We start from the raw sequence: 18,959 nt of genomic DNA on the forward strand, positions 1-18,959 counted from the left end.
GGGCTCTGCCAAACTGTCAGGTCTGGCTACGCCACTGCAGGGAAGCAAGGGCGGATATCCTGAAAACCTGACCAAGGGACTGGGTTCGGAAGCACTGCTCCATGCTATTATCCTTCCCCATTCTCTCTTCTCATTCCCTGTTATGCGCTTGATATATTCCTTTTTCTGCTTTCTCTTTAAAGTGCAAGGCGGTATATCAAATACTCCCTGCTCTTTGGCTATCGAATTCTCCTCTTCATTTACGCTACTGACACTTGATTCTCTCCCGCTTCTTTTCTGATTGATCTCCTTGGATAAAGAGAAATAAATCATCATCAGCAGAAGAAGACAGAACTTAAGAGACGCGCTAAACCGGATAAACCAGAGATAACAAGCTTGTTTACTACAACTCCTCTGCAAAATGTATTCGCCGCCGGCGCTTACTGACGAGAACTTCAGAAGAACGCGATTTTGGCGCATGCGTGCAACTGTAATCGAGAACTACAGTTCCCAGACCCTCTGTGCTGAGAGCAAAGAGCATGCGCTGCTGCTCCTCCTCCTCGAAAGTTTCTGACCGAGAGTTCACTGTTGGACTTCAGAATGGTGTGGTTTGGGGCAACTGGCTTCAGATTTGGATTTAGGCTCTCTACCAGTTACTGGAGAGGACTCAAAGATAGCGGAACAGGCCGAAGTTTAACGTATGGCTGTGAGGGGAAAAAATTTAGTTCGCACTCCGGTCGGGTAAGTTTAGACCGAGAAGAAAGTAGTTCGAAATTAGGATCTGGAGGGATAAAAGAGAAGGAGGGAAGCAAGAGTAACAACGGGAGTAGAGAAATTGCAATAAGAAAGAGAAATCTAATAGAATAGATTAAATTATAAAGGGTAATAAGCTAATTGGAGGGGAGTTGGTAGGTTAAACGAGTCAGCGCATGTTTTCTCTTCTCTCTCTAGTGCAGTTCACAGGAGGTACACCACTCCTCCAAATTTGGAGGAAAGAACCTTTTATTTTAAGTTTTGCCCTATGTTTTCAGATGTACACCTCAGTATTTTAGCACTCCAAAGCCTAATTTTCGCAAACTTCTAAAGACCCAAATAGGTCAAGGGGGCATGTTGGCAGTGTACCGAAGGCGGGGTGGGGGCGTGGTTAAGAGATGGCCGTCCTCGGCCGATAATGGAAAAAAGAAGGCCGGCCCTGACGAGCTTTTGGCCAACATTACTTGGTCCCTTTTTGTTCAAGACCAAGGCTCGAAAAGGTACCCGAACTGACCAGATGACCACCGGAGGGAATCACCTCCTCTTACTCCCCCTTACTCCTCCACCCATCTTCTTTCCTCCTCGAAATGCACCACCTGTTCCTCTGACTGCATCCCCACCAACTTACTTAACACCATCTCTCCTACTGTCACCCCCCCCCCCATCTGTCATATCCTCAACCCCTCTCTCTCCACTGCAACTGTCCCTGACACCTTCAAGCATGCTGTAGTCACACCACTCCTCAAAAACCATCACTTGACCCTACCTATCCCTCCAACTACCGCCCCATTTCCCTCCTACCCTTCCTCTCCAAGATACTTGAACAGTTCACAGCTGTTGCCTTGATTTTCTCTCCTCTCATGCCATCCTCGATCCGCTTCAATCTGGCTTTCACCCCTTACACACGACAGAAACTGTGCAATCTAAAGTCTGCAATGACCTCTTCCTTGCCAAACCCAAAGGCCACTATTCCATCCTCATCTTCCTCAACCTATCCGCCGCTTTTGACACTGTCAATCACAATTTACTTCTTGCCACACTGTCCTCATTTGAGTTCCAGGGCTCTGTCCTCTCCTGGTTCTCCTCTTATCTCTCCCACTGTACCTTCAGAGTACATTCTCATGGTTCTTCCTCCACCCCCATCCCGCTCTCCGTTGGAGTTCCTCAGGGATCTGTCCTTGGACCCCTTCTTTTTTCAATCTACACCTCTTCCCTGGGCTCCATGATCTCATCCCATGGTTTCCAATATCATCTTTATGCTGACGACACCCAGCTTTATCTCTCCACACCAGACATCACTGCGGAAACCCAGGACAAAGTATCGGCCTGCGTATCCGACATTGCTGCCTGGATGTCCAACCGCCACCTGAAACTGAACATGGCCAAGACTGAGCTTATTGTCTTCCCACCCAAACCCACTTCTCCTCTCCCTCCACTCTGTATCTCAGTTGATAACACCCTCATCCTCCCCGTCTCATCTGCCCGCAACCTTGGAGTCATCTTCGACTCCTCCCTCTCCTCTGCACATATCCAGCAGATAGCCAAGACCTGTCGCTTCTTCTTCTATAACATCAGCAAAATTCGCCCTTTCCTCTCTGAGCACACCACCCGAACTCTCATCCACTCTCTCATTACCTCTCGCCTTGACTACTGCAACCTACTCCTCACTGGCGTCCCACTTAGCCATCTAGCCCCCCTTCAATCCATTCAGAACGCTGCTGCACGTCTTATCTTCCACCTGGACCGATATGCTCATATCACCCCTCTCCTCAAGTCACTTCACTGGCTTCCGATCAGGTACCACATACAGTTCAAGCTTTTCCTACTAACCTACAAATGCACTCAATCTGCAGCCCCTCCTTACCTCTCTACCCTCATCTCCCCTTACATTCCTACCCGTAACCTCTGCTCTCAAGACAAATCACTCCTTTCAGTACCCTTCTCCACCACTGCCAACTCCAGGCTCCGCCCTTTCTGCCTCGCCTCACCCCATGCTTGGAATAAACTCCCTGAGCCCATACGCCAGGCCCCCTCCCTGCCCATCTTCAAATCCTTGCTCAAAGCCCACCTCTTCAATGTCGCCTTCGGCACCTAACCACTATACCTCTATTCAGGAAATCTAGACTGCCCCAACTTGACATTTCGTCCTTTAGATTGTAAGCTCCTTTGAGCAGGGACTGGCCTTCTTTGTTAAACTGTACAGCGCTGCGTAACCCTAGTAGCGCTCTAGAAATGTTAAGTAGTAGTAGTAATAAGGCATACCACAATGATCAACACATATTAATGTAACACATCCCCTCCTACCTATACTCAGAACTGTTTTCATTTACCTGCTTGTCTAAATTTTTTACTATGCCATTCAAGAACTTTATGTAACAATAATTGTCTATTTTCTAAACTATTTCCATCAAGATCGATACATTGTAAGCCACATTGAGCCTGCAAAAAGGTGGGAAAATGTGGGATACAAATGCAATAAATAAATAAACTTAGGTTAATTGAGGCACTGCAGCCTATATGCATGTTACAAACACATACTTGCCAGAATAGAAAACATCTTTAAACCAAAACATTTGAAAAAACAACAGAGCTGACTTAAGAGGTGAGCCAATGAGGCTCTGGGTTTTGAAGTTTGAGAGCCAAAAAGCCTGCCTCACTGACTCATCTTTTGCAGCAACGGGGTACCTGAGCCAGGATGCAGATGCTCCCGTCGCCTTTCCAGACTCTGACAATCACTAGCCATTGCAAATGCCTTGGCCCTTCTGCTTCCTCTAGTGTGCAGCAGGCTTAGCATTCTCTCTCTCTTTTTTTTTGCTTTCAGTTAGACTGATAACGTGTATAGAGGTAATTAATTCCACTACCTGGCTATTTTATAAGGAAGTGTTAATTCTGGCTCCCTGAGACAACAAATATGTACATTTTTGGTAATGCCTAGAATTACTCTTATAATTTTTGTCAAGTATAATAATAAATATCATGTATTATGGAACCAATCCATGAAGTATCAAAAAGGCAAAGCAAAAGTTTGATTATTAAACTGGCAACCAGTAGAGACTAAGCTTTCAAATTCAGAAGTTCTAAATTTTGCACAATATTTTGCATCATCTGCAGGTGTCACCACATCTCTGCTTGACAACCAACATAAATAATATTGCAGTAATCTAAGTGCGTTATCAAATAAGGTCTGGACAATAAATTGGAAAACTCCTGGTTGAAAGCAAGATCTTATGCGCTTTAATTTCCATAATAGTTTAAACATCTTGGATGAATATGATGGTCAAAAAATTATCCTGGAGTTCCTTTCCCTTTCTAAATTAGTTTGTAAACTGCCTTGAATACTTCCTCATTAGGGGGTTATATTAAGTGCCATGTAAACAATAAACAATGCTTTTCCTTCCCAGAGTGAGTTTGCAGGATGTGGGGGGAGGTGGTGACTATGGCAAAACTGGTAGTGACTGCAGGCTGCTGGTTAAGCTGTACAGGAGCTGCAATGGTGACAGCAGCAACAGTGCAGCATTGAGACAGGAAGGAGAAGGTAAGTGCCACAGCTGTAGAAAAGGTAACAAGCCTGAGGAGGGGTAGCTTGTGCTAATGGTGGCCCCATTACTAGAGGCCAGTGGGGGTAGCTGAGGTGTACAGTCAGCCTGCAGTTGCTGCCCAGGCCCAAGGAAGAGTACAAGGAGCAGTGTGCAGCCACCAGATCAACATTCTGGGGCAGGGGGAGCCTTAACCAGGGTGGGACCAGGCTGCTGGCATTAGCATTTAAAAAGGAGATAGAGCAGCTTTTAAACTAGAAACTAGGGGAAGGCCGACAGGTGTTCAAAAGTGTTTGGTTCAGAACAAGGTATCTTTCAAAGATATCACCAAAACAGGGAAGATAGGGTATCCTGACAGCGAGGTTGCAATAGAGACCATAGTAGACCAGGTGTCTAAATAGAAAGCAAATAGATTTTCAAGATTGCAAATTATCACTGTCAACTGATGAGCAAGATGTTAATAGGAACAAACATAGTTTGAAATGCCTATATGCAAATGCCAGAAACCTAATAAATAAGAATATATTGCACTAAATGAAAAATTAGATATAATAGGTATCTCTGGGACCCGGTGGAAGGAGGCTAACCAGTGGGACACTGTCATACCAGGGTACAAATTATATCGTAGTGACAGGGTGGATCGGATTGGTGGCGAGGTAGCATTGTATATTAAGGAGGACCTTGAATCAAATAGGTAGAATAGGGGTGTTGCAAGGTGATGATGTGGGATATGTGACTGCTGGTTTGATCCCCTCAATTGCCTCCGGCTTCAGCTGATACTGTTTAATACGAGGTGGGTCCAAGTCTGGCTGTACTTCAGTTTTTACTGGTGGAGCTTCTAGAAACCCAATATTAGCACCTGGTCTAGCCCACAGATCCTTAGGTATGTCTTTCAACTCATCTTCTTCAACTGGCTGCATCAAATAAATGGAGCATTTTAAAGTACAAGGCTAGCCTTGGCCATACTGAGAAAGTCCCAGCCAAGTAGATTTACTTTGAGTTAGGTACTAATTAGGTGGTATTTGTGTCCTTGCTGATCTAATGTTAGGAGTGGTAGTTAAAATGAGGGATTTCTGTGCCTCTGATTCCCTCACACTGTATAACTTGTGCTCTCTCCAAGGTTTGGGACACCCATGTAGGAGCATCCTGGTATTGGGGGGCTGAATAAGTAGCCCTTGAGTCCAAGATGAACCTGCAGGTTCTTTCTTCCACCTCCCCCTCAACTTCTGCTCCTTCTGAGCATGGGAATTGAAGATTCATAAGGACCGGAGTTTCCCAGCCTCTCTGTAAAATCAATGTTCATATCATCTGAATAATAAGCAGTCACTGGTGCTTTGGGCAAGAACTGGCGAGTTGCTGGGTTTGGTTTCAGGTTTAGATTGAGAGAGTTAGGGAGGGGCTGTCAGGGAGGGGGTAGCTGAGTTAACACAGGAATTATAAGGGCATTCATGCTTGAGGTGCTCTGGCTGTCCACACTGATAAGCTCCTCTTCCACCCCCATATCCTGTGTTCCTATTTTGATGATCACCTCCCCTCCCTTCCCCTGATCTCTCGCTGTTCCCGCTAGGGAAGAAATCTGCAAGTTTAACAGTCTCTGTTTTTGATTCTCTTTCCTCTGCTTCTGATCTTCCTTCTCTTTAATACTTCTTTCACATTGGCAGCTACCAAGATTGCACTGGAATCTTTAGTGGGCAAATCAAGGACTGCATTCTCTAACATCTTATGGGCGGCAAAAGTCCATTTACAAACATAGCCAGCATCCTTTTTCCCAGTTCCGTCATCAGAGAGTCCAGAAAATGGGTAAAAGACCGAGCACACCGAGTATGGAAGGTTGTCACCACCTCCCCTTTCTCCTGCTTTAGAGATATCAATTTTGGCCAATCCATTCTGGGTGCACAAAACTTTTCTAGGTTTGCTGTTAACTGGTTCCTATGTACAATATATGCATCAACTTCTTTTTGGTCTGTATAGTCTTGGGGCAGGGTCCTCAGTGGGCCACATAATACGATCCTCCTTATTTACAGTTATCTTAGCATAATCTGATTTATTAACGAACAGGGTATTAAGGAGATTATTTACGTCTGCCCAAGTAAGATTATAGGAAACCATTAATTGTTTCCATAAATATAACCGAATTGTCCTAAGGATTTGGAAAGGACTTAGCTAAGTGGAAAATTTCTGGAGGAGTCCTATTCACTGGGACCATCACCATTCCTCCTTTTGTAGACAGATGTGGGCATAGGTGGAACATACCAGTAGAGCTTGCTTAGTGTAATTGTGCAGTTTTGGATTTATTAACTACTTTCCCATCACACAGTGTGATTCTGGGTGAATCAGGAGGGTCAGATTGCTTAGATTTTTCTAGGGAGGTACTAGTAAGGGCATTCAACAGGGCACTCTTCAGTTGCTGCAGCTTATCAAAGTGCCATTCAGCATCATATGTTCGCAGGGGTGCATTATTCTATATATCTTTACAAAGCGATTCATTATATTGTAAATCTTCTAATTCCTTAACATAACCTTTTATCTCTTCTCTTAGGTCATTTGTTTTATTTTTAGCTTCTATTACCTCTTTCTGTAACTCTTCTAATGTAGTCTGTAACAGTGCAGGGGTAGTTAAAGATTTTCTCTTCATAGGGGGTGCTATGGTATTTAGGCAACAATGACTGAAGCTCTTGATATTTGTTTTCTTAATTTTTCTACTTTTTTATGTTCTTTTACTTCTGCTATTACTTTATTTTGCTCGCGTAACTCAGAGAGAGGTTTTTTTGTCTATTGAATCAGCATAAGCTGCTTGTTTACAAGAGAGTAAAAACATAGTTGCATGCTATATCTGTTTTATTATGTCTTGTTGGGTACTCGTCAAAGGCTCCAATAGATACAACTTATTGTTCAGTATCTACTGATTCCGATCCCTCTTCAATGTTACCTGAGAGCGTAGTGCTCAAAATACATACTTCCTCCATATAACTGGTAGGAGCGTTAGGTACCACTTGAAGAGGGAGTGGAGGATACCCTGGGGTATTCTTTTCATCTTTCTTACTTAAAGACATAGTTAACTGTTGTATTTTATCCTCGAGTTTCCTAACCTTGGTACCAGCTTCAGAGCTGTACTGAGATCTAATTCGCTCTTTTTCCTGATTCTGTGCTGTCTCCTACCACCAGCAGAGAATCTGCCAGTCATGGTCTTTCCTATCCCCAGTGTGGCGCTCAGACTGCAGTTGGGTATCCAGATAAGACAGTTTCTCTACTGAGAAAGTCCCATTGAGAGGAAACTGTTGTCTCTTGAGTCCCTTAGTCATTCGATGCCACCTAGGTATAGGTACAAGAGCCCCCCCCCACCCATGACTGTTTAACATTACACCAATTGGTAGGTCCTTATTAGTGGCTTCTTTTATAATATCCTGCAGAACTTCCTTATCATTAGGTGTCTTAGAACAAAGAGACACCCATAGTGGTCTTACCTGAGTAGGGGGGGTCTTCTGTTGACATCTGCAAGGGAGAAATCAGAGTCATGGCACAAGCTGACCACCTGGGAGACCCCCACCTAAATTGGTTCTTGTCTTCCTTCCCTGGGAGAGGTTAAAATATACACAAATTAAGTATTAATATGAGCAAAGGCCAATGCATATTCATAGGCATGGATTAATGATACAAAGCCAGCATGGATTTAGGGAAGGGATATCTTGCCTTATCAGTCTATTCAATTTCTTTGAAGGGGTGAACAAACATGTGGATAACAGTGAGCATATTGTATATCTGGATTTTCAAAAGGCAGTTGACAAAGTATCTCATGAAACACTTCAGAGGAAATTGGAGAGTCATGGGATAGGAAATAGTGTTCTATTGTGGATTAAAAACTGGTTAAAAGAGAGAAAATGGAGAGTAGGGTTAAATGATCAGTATTCTTAATGGCAAAGGGTAGATAGTGGGGTTCCCCAGGGGTCTGTGCTGGGATCGTTGCTTTTTAACATATTTAACAAATCATATAGAGATGGGAGTTACTAGTGAGTTTATTACATTTGTTGATGATACAAAGTTATGCAAAGTCGTTAAATCGTGGGAGGATTGTGAAAAATTACAAGCGGACCTTACGAGACTGGGAGACTGGGCGTCTAAATGGCAGATGACGTTTAATGTGAGCAAGTGCAAAGTGATGCATGTGAGAAAGAGGAACCCGAATTATAGCTATGTCATGCATGGTTCCACGTTAGGAGTCACGGACCAAGAAAGGGATCTAAGTGTCGTCATTGATGATACGTTGAAACCTTCTGCTCAGTGTGCTGCTGTGGCTAAGAAAGCAAATAGAATGTTAGATATTATTAGGAAAGGATTGGAAAACAAAAATGAGGATGTTATAATGCCTTTGTATTGCTCCATGGTGCGACCGCACCTCGAATATTGTGTTCAATTCTGGTCACCACATCTCAAAAAAGATATAGTGGATTTAGAAAAGGTGCAGAGAAGGGCGACGAAAATGATAAAAGGGTTGGGACGACTTCCCTATGAGGAAAGGCTAAAGCGGCTAGGGCTCTTCAGCTTGGAGAAAAGGCGGCTGAGGGGAGATATGATAGAGGTCTATAAAATAATGAGTGGAGTTGAACGGGTAGATGTGAAGCGTCTGTTCACGCTTTCCAAAAATACTAGGACTAGGGGGCATGCGATGAAGCTACAATGTAGTAAATTTAAAACAAATCTGAGAAAATGTTTCTTCACTCAACGTGTAATTAAACTCTGGAATTTGTTGCCAGAGAATGTGGTAAAGGCGGTTACCTTAGCAGAGTTTAAAAAAGGTCGGGACGGCTTCCTAAAGGAAAAGTCCATAGCCCTCCTGGTCCCAGCCTGTTCCGGTCCACAGATCCAGCTCTCTCCCCCTGCTTTCCAGTCCACAGATCCAGCTTTCCCTCTGCTTGTTCCAGTCCATCGACTCCAGTGTGTTCCAGTCCGCCTGATCCAGCTTCTCCCTGCTTGCTCCAATCCATCTGCTCCAGCGTCTTCCAGCTCGTTTCTGTCCTCCTGATCCCAGCTTGTTCCAGTCCGCCGATCCAGCTTACCCCTGGCTTGTTCCAGTCCATCGACTCCAGTGTGGTCCAGTCCGCCTGATCCAGACTCTCCAATCCATCTGCTCCAGCGTGTTCCAGCGTGCTCCGGCGTGCTCCAGTCCTCCTGATCCCAGCTTGTTCCAGTCCACCGATCCAGCTTACCCCCTGCTTGTTCCAGTCCACCGGCTCCACTGTGTTCCAGCCTGCTCCAGTCCGTCTATTCCAACTTGTTCCAGTTCATCTGCTCCAGCCTTCCCCAACATGTTCCAACTCGTTGTTCCAGCTTGCTCCAGCCTGCTCCAGCTTGTTCCAGTCCGTCCCAGCTTGTTCCGGCCTGCTCCAACTTGTTCCAGTCCGTCCGTTCCTGCATGACCCAGCTTGTGCCAGTCCGTCTATTCCAGTGTGTTCCAACCCATCCATCTCAGCGTATCCTGTTGTTCTGTCGTCTTCTGGTCCAACTCGTCACAGTCCATCTGTTCCTGCCTGCCCCAGCTTGCTCCAGCCTGTCCGTCTGCTCATCCTGACAAAGTCCATCTGTTCCTGCTTGTTCCTGCTTGTTCCAGCTTGTCCCGGCTTGTTCCAGCTTGCTCCTGTCCATCTATCCCAGCTTGTTCCTGACCGCTTGTTCCAGCTGCTACCTGCCTGCCTGTTAAAACATCGAGTAACCTGCTTGCCCGCTTGTGAGCCTCTCAGCCATTGACTTACCTACCTGCCTGCTAGCTTGTCAGCCATTGACTTACCTACTCGCCAGTCCAAGACCCAGCTTTCCAGCTCTATCTATATGCTTAACACCTCAGTCACCTCAGTCACTACATAGTCACCTGTTACACCTCAGTCACTTATGGCCCCTGTCCACGTTCTCTTCCTTGCCCTGTTTCCTAATCTTCTTTCCCCCCCCCCCCCCCCCACTCCCACTGTCTACCACTGGAACTCGCTGCCCTCCCGCCCTGCCCGCCATGGCAATACCCTATTCACCCTCATCCCCCACCACCTCACCATCCCTCTTGTCCCCCTCCTCCTTCCTAGTTCTTAACCTTCAACACTTCCTTCCTGCCATTAACCCATCCCCATTCCTCCTAAGTTCACCCCGTCTTCGTCGCCTTCGCCACCCGACTTCCCCCACCCTCCTCCGCATTCTGTTGCTCCTCCTCCTGCTATCCGCGGGAGACATTAACCCTAATCCAGGTCCCCCTCACCTGTCCCCGTCCTATCCATGCGAACGATTCCGGGATGTCTCCAATCTCATCTCTATTCCCCTCCTCCCACCCTCTTCCCTCCCCTTCTCAAGCGCCTTGTGGAATGCCCACTCAGTCTGCAACAAACTGCCCTTCACCCACAATCTCTTCATCTCTCACTCCCTTCAACTGCTCGCCCTAACCTGGATCTCCCCGGAAGACTCGGCCTCAGTCGCGGCCCTCTGCCATGGAGGTTATCTCTTCTCCCACACTCTCCGCACAGCTGGCCGCGGTGGAGGTGTTGGGCTACTACTCTCGCCCTCCTGTAGTTTCCAACCCCTCCCCCTACCGCAGTCTCACTGCTTCTCTTCCTTTGAAGCCCACTCCATCCGGCTATTCTATCCGCTGCCACTCAGAGTCGCAGTCATCTACCGCCCCCCTGATAAATCCTTCTCTTCCTTCCTCACCGACTTTGATGCTTGGCTTTTCGTCTTTCTTGAACCTCATCTCCGTCCCTCATTCTCGGAGACTTTAACATACATGTTGATGACCCATCCGACCCTAACGCTTCTAAGTTCCTCACCCTAACATCCTCCTTCAACCTCCAGCTGTGCTCCACCACCCCTACTCACTGTGATGGCCATTGTCTTGACCTCGTCCTCTCCTCCGGCTCACCCTCCAATTTCCACGCTTCTGCTCTCCCTCTCTCCGATCATCACCTGATCACATTTACACTTCTTCACCCCCCCCCCCCCCCCCCGCCACATCCAACTTTAACCACCACCTCCAGGAATCTCCAGGCTATTGACCCCCCCCCCCCCACTTTATCCTCTAGTATCTCTAATCTTCTCCCCTCCATCATGTCCTCCGAGACTGTAGATAAAGCGGTCTCCGCTTACAATGCCGCTCTCTCCTCTGCTTTGGACACCCTCGCTCCATCCACCTCCCGTCCCACAAAGCGTACTAATCCCTAGCCTTGGCTGACCCCTTGCATCCGTTACCTTCGCTCCTGCACCCGATCCGCTGAACGCCTCTGGAGGAAATCTCGTACCCATTCAGACTTCCTTCACTACAAATTCATGCTATCCTCCTTCCATTCCTCCCTATTCCTTGCAAAACAGGACTATTACACCCAATTGACCAATTCTCTCAGCTCCAACCCTCGTCGTCTCTTCACCACCCTTAACTCCCTCCTCAAAGTGCCCCCCGCTCCCACTCCCCCTTCACTCTCTCCTCAATCACTGGCTGACTACTTCCGCGACAAGGTGCAAAAGATCAACCTTGAGTTCACTACCAAGCCACCACCTCCTCTTCAGCCTGTAGCCCCATCCAACAACCAACCAACCATGGCCTCTTTCTTCTCCTTTCCTGAGATCACTGATGAAACCTCCCGCCTTCTTTCCTCCTCGAAATGCACCACTGTTCCTCCGATCCCTTCCCCACCAACTTACTTAACACCATCTCCCATACTGTCACCCCCTCCATCTGTCGCATCCTTAACCTCTCTCTCTCCTCTGCAACTGTCCCTGACACCTTCAAGCACGCCGTAGTCACACCTCTCCTAAAAAAACCATCACTTGACCCTACCTGCCCTTCCAACTACCGCCCCATCTCTCTTTTACCCTTCCTCTCGCTGCCTTGATTTTCTCTCCTCTCATGCCATCCTCGATCCACTTCAATCCGGTTTTCGCCCTCTACACTCGACAGAAACAGCACTCTCTAAAGTCTGCAACGACCTGCTCCTCGCCAAATCCAGAGGCCACTATTCCATCCTCATCTTCCTCGATCTATCCGCGGCGTTTGACACTGTCAATCATGATTTACTTCTTGCCACACTGTCCTCTTTTGGGTTCCAAGGTTCTGTCCTCTCCTGGTTCTCCTCTTATCTCTCCCACCGCACCTTCAGGGTTCACTCTCATGGATCTTCCTCCACTCCCATCCCACTATCTGTTGGAGTTCCCCAGGGATCTGTCCTTGGACCCCTTCTCTTCTCAATCTACACCTCTTCCCTAGGCTCACTGATCTCATCTCATGGTTTTCAGTATCATCGTTATGCTGATGACACCCAGCTATATCTCTCCACACCAGACATCACCGCGGAGACCCAGGCCAAGGTATCAGCCTGCTTATCCGACATTGCTGCCTGGATGTCCAACCGCCACCTGAAGCTGAACATGTCCAAAACCGAGCTCCTCGTCTTTCCACCTAAACCCACTTCTCCTCTTCCTCCACTCTCTATCTCAGTTGATAACACCCTCATCCTCCCCGTCCTATCTGCCTGCAACCTCGGAGTCATCTTCGACTCCTCCCTCTCCTTCTCTGCACATATCCAACAGACTGCTAAAACCTGTCGCTTCTTCCTCTTCAACATCAGCAAAATTCGCCCTTTCCTTTCTGAGCACACCACACGAACTCTCGTCCACGCTCTCATTACCTCTTGCCTTGACTACTGCAACTTACTCCTCACCGGCCTCCCACTTAGCCATCTATCCCCCCTTCAATCCGTTCAGAACGCTGCCGCTCGTCTTATATTCCGCCAGAACCGATATACTCATATCACCCCTCTCCTCAAGTCACTTCACTGGCTTCCGATCAGATACCGCATACAATTCAAGCTTCTCCTCCTTACCTACAAATGCTCCCGGTCTGCGGCTCCTCACTACCTCTCTACCCTCATCTCCCCCTATGTTCCCACCCGTAACCTCCGCTCAAAGGACAAATCCCTCCTTTCAGTACCCTTCTCCACCACTGCCAACTCCAGGCTCCGCTCATTCTGCCTTGCCTCACCCTATGCCTGGAACAATCTTCCTCAACCCCTACGCCAAGCCCCCTTCCTACCCATCTTCAAATCTCTGCTTAAAACTCACCTCTTCAGTGCTGCTTTTGGCACCTAACCTTTCGAGAAATATAGTATGCCCCATCAGATCGACTCTACACTTGTCTTTTAGATTGTACACTTGTCTCTAGATTTACACCTGTCTTTTAGATTGTACACTTGTCTCTAGATTTACACCTGTCTTTTAGATTGTAAGCTCCTTGAGCAGGGACTGTCCTTCCATGTTAAATTGTACAGTGCTGCGTAACCCTAGTAGCGCTTTAGAAATGTTAAGTAGTAGTAGTAGTAATGGACTTGGGGAAAATCCACTGTTTCTGGAATAAGCAGTATAGAATGTTTTGTACATTTTGGGGATCTTGCCGGGTATTTGTGACCTGGATTGGCCACTGTTGGAAACAGGATGCTGGGCTTGATGGACCTTTGGTCTTTCCCAGTATGGCAATACTTTTGTACTTATGTTTTTTTGATTAAAACCAGTTTTCTGGCGGAAATTAGTTTGACTGGAGCGATGAGTGGACATTTTGTGCTTTGTGGTTGCTGAATGGCGAGTAAATCTGCTCGCAAGGATAAAGACTGTGGTTGGCTCATGGAAAATAGAATGGTGGCGTCGGCTAGTCCTGCCTCATCGGTGAGCTCGACATGGGCTGCAGGGATTACTGCAGAGGTAACTGCGGCTTTGGAAGCGGTGTTGGTGAAAAAGCTTCAGCAAGTGGAGGTAAAGCTGGACAAGTTTGGCAGAGAACTAGTAGTATTTCAGCAGCGCACTGGTGTTCTCGAAGATAGAATGCAGGGAATGATGGATACCCAGGCCCACCACCAATCTAAGCTCGAGACCCTAGAGAAAAAGCTGGAGGACCTGGAAAATGGGACCAGGTCAAACAATCTATGCCTGATCGGCCTCCCAGGGACTATCTGAAAAGCATGTTGGAGACCTGGCTGATGGAGTTACAACTGCCGGCTATACCAGATCCCATCCGCATAGAGCGGGCTCACAGACTGTGGGGACACAGCAACCATCTACCATCCGACCTCGCCTGGTTTACGATTGCTTAACTTCGCTCACAAGGAAATATTACGAGCGTTCCACACAGGTAAAACCCTATCTTTTGAGGGATCTCTGGTGTTATGTTTCCAGACTACTCTGCAAGCGTAACAGTGAAGAGACGAACCTTTGCACCTATCTATTCCAGCCTCTATGAAAAAAAATTAGATTTACACTGCTGTACCCCGCTAAGTTGAGGGTCACTTACCAAGCAAATACCTTGTTTTTTTGACACGGTACACTTCCTTAACCCGGCTTAACCGTGCGGCACTAAAGACTGGGAACCAAGGAACTCCATGAAGAGCTTTACTTACATCCAACTACCGCACATGACCCATGGCTGATTTGATTTATTATTTTCTTTCTTCACATCGTAGACCTCTTCATCAGGGGTGTCACTTTATATGTGGAGTATTATGACAGTTCAGATAGTTTCTAAGATGAGACTTGATCATGGCTGGCCTGACTTTTGTTACTGTATATTGCCTCATATTGCCATCTCTGATTGAGAGCTCAAATTCTGGTTTGTTTACTGACAATACATAACTGAGCTGTTTGGGTGTTTTTTTCCCGCTCCTCTTACAACCTTGTAGCAAGACGTGTTCCGGTATGAGTGACCTGCTTGGTCCCTCTGCTGGGGCGGTCACTCATTGGTCATGCGGGTGACGTGGAGATAAATACAAATATGGACTGGCCATTCTTGTTTGTGCCTTGTTTTAGGGTGTCAGTTGGGAGGGTGACCACGCCTGCTGATATCTATTATGCTTTTGCCATGTTATCATTTGCTGGAGGGGGACTTGGAAGTTTGGCTTTTTCACTGTTTCTAAGCAACCCCTCCTTCTCTTTTCTTGTTTCTAGCATATGTGAATTTGAGCGAGGTTTTTTTTTTTTTTTTTTGATGTGTGGATTTTTGGTTGGTTGTTTTTTGCTGTGGGATGACAGGAAGCCCTTTGGGAAAGGGCTAACGGTTCATGGACATATGGGAAGGGTAGATGTGTGTCGGGGTGGACGGATGTTGGAATGTGGTCAGTCTCACTTCTGAGACTATTTACTACACTGCGGTTTTTAATGGGAAGAGAGGGAATGGGACGTTGGGATGGGAGGGCAGGGACGGGTGGTTTGGATGGGGCAGTTTAGGGCACCACCAATTAAGGGTTGGGGAAGTACTTCATTGATCCATTGCTTTGACTACATCTTCTTTATTGTGCATTATATTGTGGTGGGCTGGAGGCTAGGACAGCCCGCTAGTACTTTTTCATTTTTTTCCTCTCTGAGCTTTACTCTATGAACTGGTGTAACCTAATGGTTAAAATAGTCACCTGGAATGAGGGAGGTATCTCTTCTTCCATTAAGCGTTCTAAAATACTGCAAGCTCTGCAGAGACATCATGTAGATATTTCATTTTTACAAGAGACATATTTGACAGACTTTGAGCACTCTAAATTGAAGTGTTGGTGTGTGGGGCACTGTGTAGCATCCTCTGCAGTCAACAAAAAGGCAGAGGGGGGTTGCAATTCTGTTCCGTCAGGGTGGGGGGTCTTAGATTGCTTACAGCCGCTCTATAAAGATACAGAGGGCGGGGTGGTTCTATGTAAGGCCACTATTTGTAGGCAGTGTGTTGTCTTCGGTAACGTTTATGCACCTAGTCAGTTTAATAAGACCTTTTGTAAATCTCTATTGGATCTTCTGTTCCCTCATGTGCAAATGCCACTAGTGGTAGGGGTTGACTTTTTAACACCGTTTGGGATCCACAACTGGATAGATCAATTAACTCCTGGGGAAACGTATGCTCCCTCATCAAGGCCTTCCTCATTTGTGTCACCTGTTAAATCTTATTGACCTATGGCGTGTCCTCCACCCCTCTGATAGGGATTACACTCATCTCTCTCGAGCCCATTCCTCCCAATCCAGAATAGATTACCTTTTGATATCAGATACCCTTTTAACTTGGGTACGAGTAGAAATAGGACCATGTGAGATCTCCCACCATGCCATGGTATGGATGGAATGGCAGCTTGCCTCAGAGACAGGAGTAGCCTTCTGGAGGTCTCCTGGAGGATGGACCCTCGAGTAAATCTTTTCTCCCCCAGGTAAGAAAAACTCTGGCTACTAAATAAGTATTAGACTTAATAAATGTTTATTCAAAGAAGCCAATAAGCAATTATTCAGATATTAAAGAAAATAAAACCCCCAATCTTTATAAATAATTCTCACCTCCAACGTTCTGAAGCTCACTCCGTGGCACTGAAGCCCTGTACTGTTGGTAGGCTAGGCTCTGAGCACCACTCACCCTCACTCATAGCCCCGCCCTCAGCCCCGCCCCATCCAGACATAATTCGCAACTCCAACGTTCTAATGAAGCCTCAAATCTCCCAACGTTCTAAATGTGAAGTGGTTGAGATCAAAATTTGTCCATGAGTGTCTGCCCTGCCCTTGCGTCACAACATGATGACGTCGAGGGCGGAGCACTGACACTCAGCGAATGGAATTGCTCGCCTGTTCGACGTGCATGAAATAAGGAAGGACTTCCATCGCCAATACGTTGGTAGACAACGGAAAAGACCCGCGGAGGACAAATCAACGATGTGCTACAATGCTACGCAACGGAACCACATGGAACAATACGTAACACGCACAAAGGACCAATCAATGACCTGCAAGGATGCAATCACAATCAACTACATCGGAACAAGGGAGGACAATGAAGACAGAACCGGCCACTTACACTGCAGCACGGAGAACACGAACATCGCTGACAGAAGAAATCCAGTTTGATGCCCATGCTCCTGCTCTCTGTATGCGAGTCACCCCCCCCCCCCAAAAAAAAAAACCAAACATGTACCACCTTCAGTACCCTCCCCCCGCTGTGAAAACCTTGCTAGCTCCCGTTTCATTGCTCTCAGAAACGGGCCTTCTTTACTAGTACAGTATAATATGTAGCAAATAAACAAACAAGAGTTTTCCCTGGGAGCTGTCAATATGTCCACCTGCTAGTGTAGACACACTAAGGCTCCTCATCCTAAGTTCTATTTCCTCTTGTATACATTTTCTTTCTTTCTTCATTATCTTAATTACCCTTCTTAATGAATATGCATCTTTCCAGAACATTCTATTTCCTTTTATGGTGAATCCTGTTCCAGCACTTTCTATCATCTTCCAACTTCTATCATTTATTCCCTCATTTCATGGACAGTTTAAGGCCTGTCGTATAAGCATAAGTTTTCATCAGATAATGGTTTGACCTATGTCCTTATTATGCATAGTCAGCATGCTAGTCCCCCCCCCCCCCCCCTCTTGCTGAAGCTACAATTTCACCCACACCTACTTCTCCTTTTGATTGTTTATTTGGATACAGCAGGTGTCCTTAGTCATAGTAGTCTTTGGCTCTTAGTTGCTGACGAGCAACTTACCACGTTAGCATAGGCCAAATGTCAAACCACACATTTCTACAGCCTTAGAAAGGTAACTACCAGATAAAAATACATTTCTAGCTGTCTTGCAAGTCTGAATCAGCTCCCAGCTTGAGAAATGCAAAATAGCTATATTAAAATAAAAACTAGAAATATGGAGGGTTTGCACCTTGCCATGACCTCTGTGATATACAGGGCTACAACAGGGAAACTCCTCTCCATGGAGATTTCCCCTTTGGTTAACAAAAGATAAGCAATTTAAGAATTTTTCTGTTGCAAAAATGGAATGATTACAAACAGCACAATGTGGTGCATGTGGCTCAGTCAATTTTGTACTCTGGTGAAAACTGTACTATGAGGTGAGATAAGTAGTTATGTTAGTCATAGGAACAGAGCACAAGATCGGGAGATCATCCGCTTGGAGTGCCAAATTCATTTGCTCCATAGGCATTACAGTGTGACCGCTACTGCAGCAGATAATGTCTGCTGGAAACTCAAACCTCACTTAATGAGCTCTTGCACCAACAGACGATTAAATTCCTGGCATACTATGTCTATATAGACATGGGGATAAGGGGGGTCAGCTATTAGCATGTTTAGTATCCCGCACCACTGGTCCCCGTCGGATAAATACTATCTGAATTGCGACAGGTGGGATACTTCATATCGATCGAGAGATTGCAGATTGCTTTCGTCAACATCTGCAGACTCTTTATGCTGCCCCTCCAGATGAAGGATTAAAGGGGGAACAATATTTGGAGGGACTAAATATTCCTTGTTTTGTCACCTGCGGAGTGGGAGGCCTTGGAGGCCCCCATCTCTCAGGAGGAAGTGGTCTGGGCTCTCAGTCAAAGCCCATTACTTTAGACACCAGGATACGATGGCTTTCGAGTCGAATTCTGGGAGAGGAGGTAATTCAACCCCTGTCTGCTATGTTTAATGCCCTTATAGAATCGGATCAACTTCCGGGAGAGTTGAATATGGCACACATTGTTGTCCTTTTGAAACCAGGGAAGGACCCCTTATTGCCGGATTCATACCATCCGATTTCACTTCTGAATGTGGAGACCAAACTCTTGGCTAAAGTTTTGGCCAACAGGATGGTGAGGTTATTGCCCACTCTTTTTTTGCACGAGGCTCAATTGTGCTTTGTCAAAGGGAGTTCTGTTTTCAAAAATGTGTGTAA

General features: G+C 46.3%; 1 protein-coding gene across 1 annotated transcript in view; it reads left to right on the plus strand.

Annotated features, from left to right (window-relative positions):
* The first annotated feature begins 520 nt into the window (after positions 1–520).
* AMT (aminomethyltransferase) overlaps positions 521–18,959 on the plus strand; it is a 182,600-nt gene continuing 164,161 nt past the window's right edge. Inside the window, exon 1 of the mRNA XM_030205537.1 lies at positions 521–720. Coding sequence (XP_030061397.1) covers positions 580–720 — 141 coding nt within the window. The 5' untranslated portion in view covers positions 521–579. The remainder of the gene's footprint in view (positions 721–18,959) is intronic.

The sequence above is a fragment of the Microcaecilia unicolor genome, chromosome 6, assembly GCF_901765095.1.
Source record: "Microcaecilia unicolor chromosome 6, aMicUni1.1, whole genome shotgun sequence".
NCBI lineage: Eukaryota > Metazoa > Chordata > Amphibia > Gymnophiona > Siphonopidae > Microcaecilia > Microcaecilia unicolor.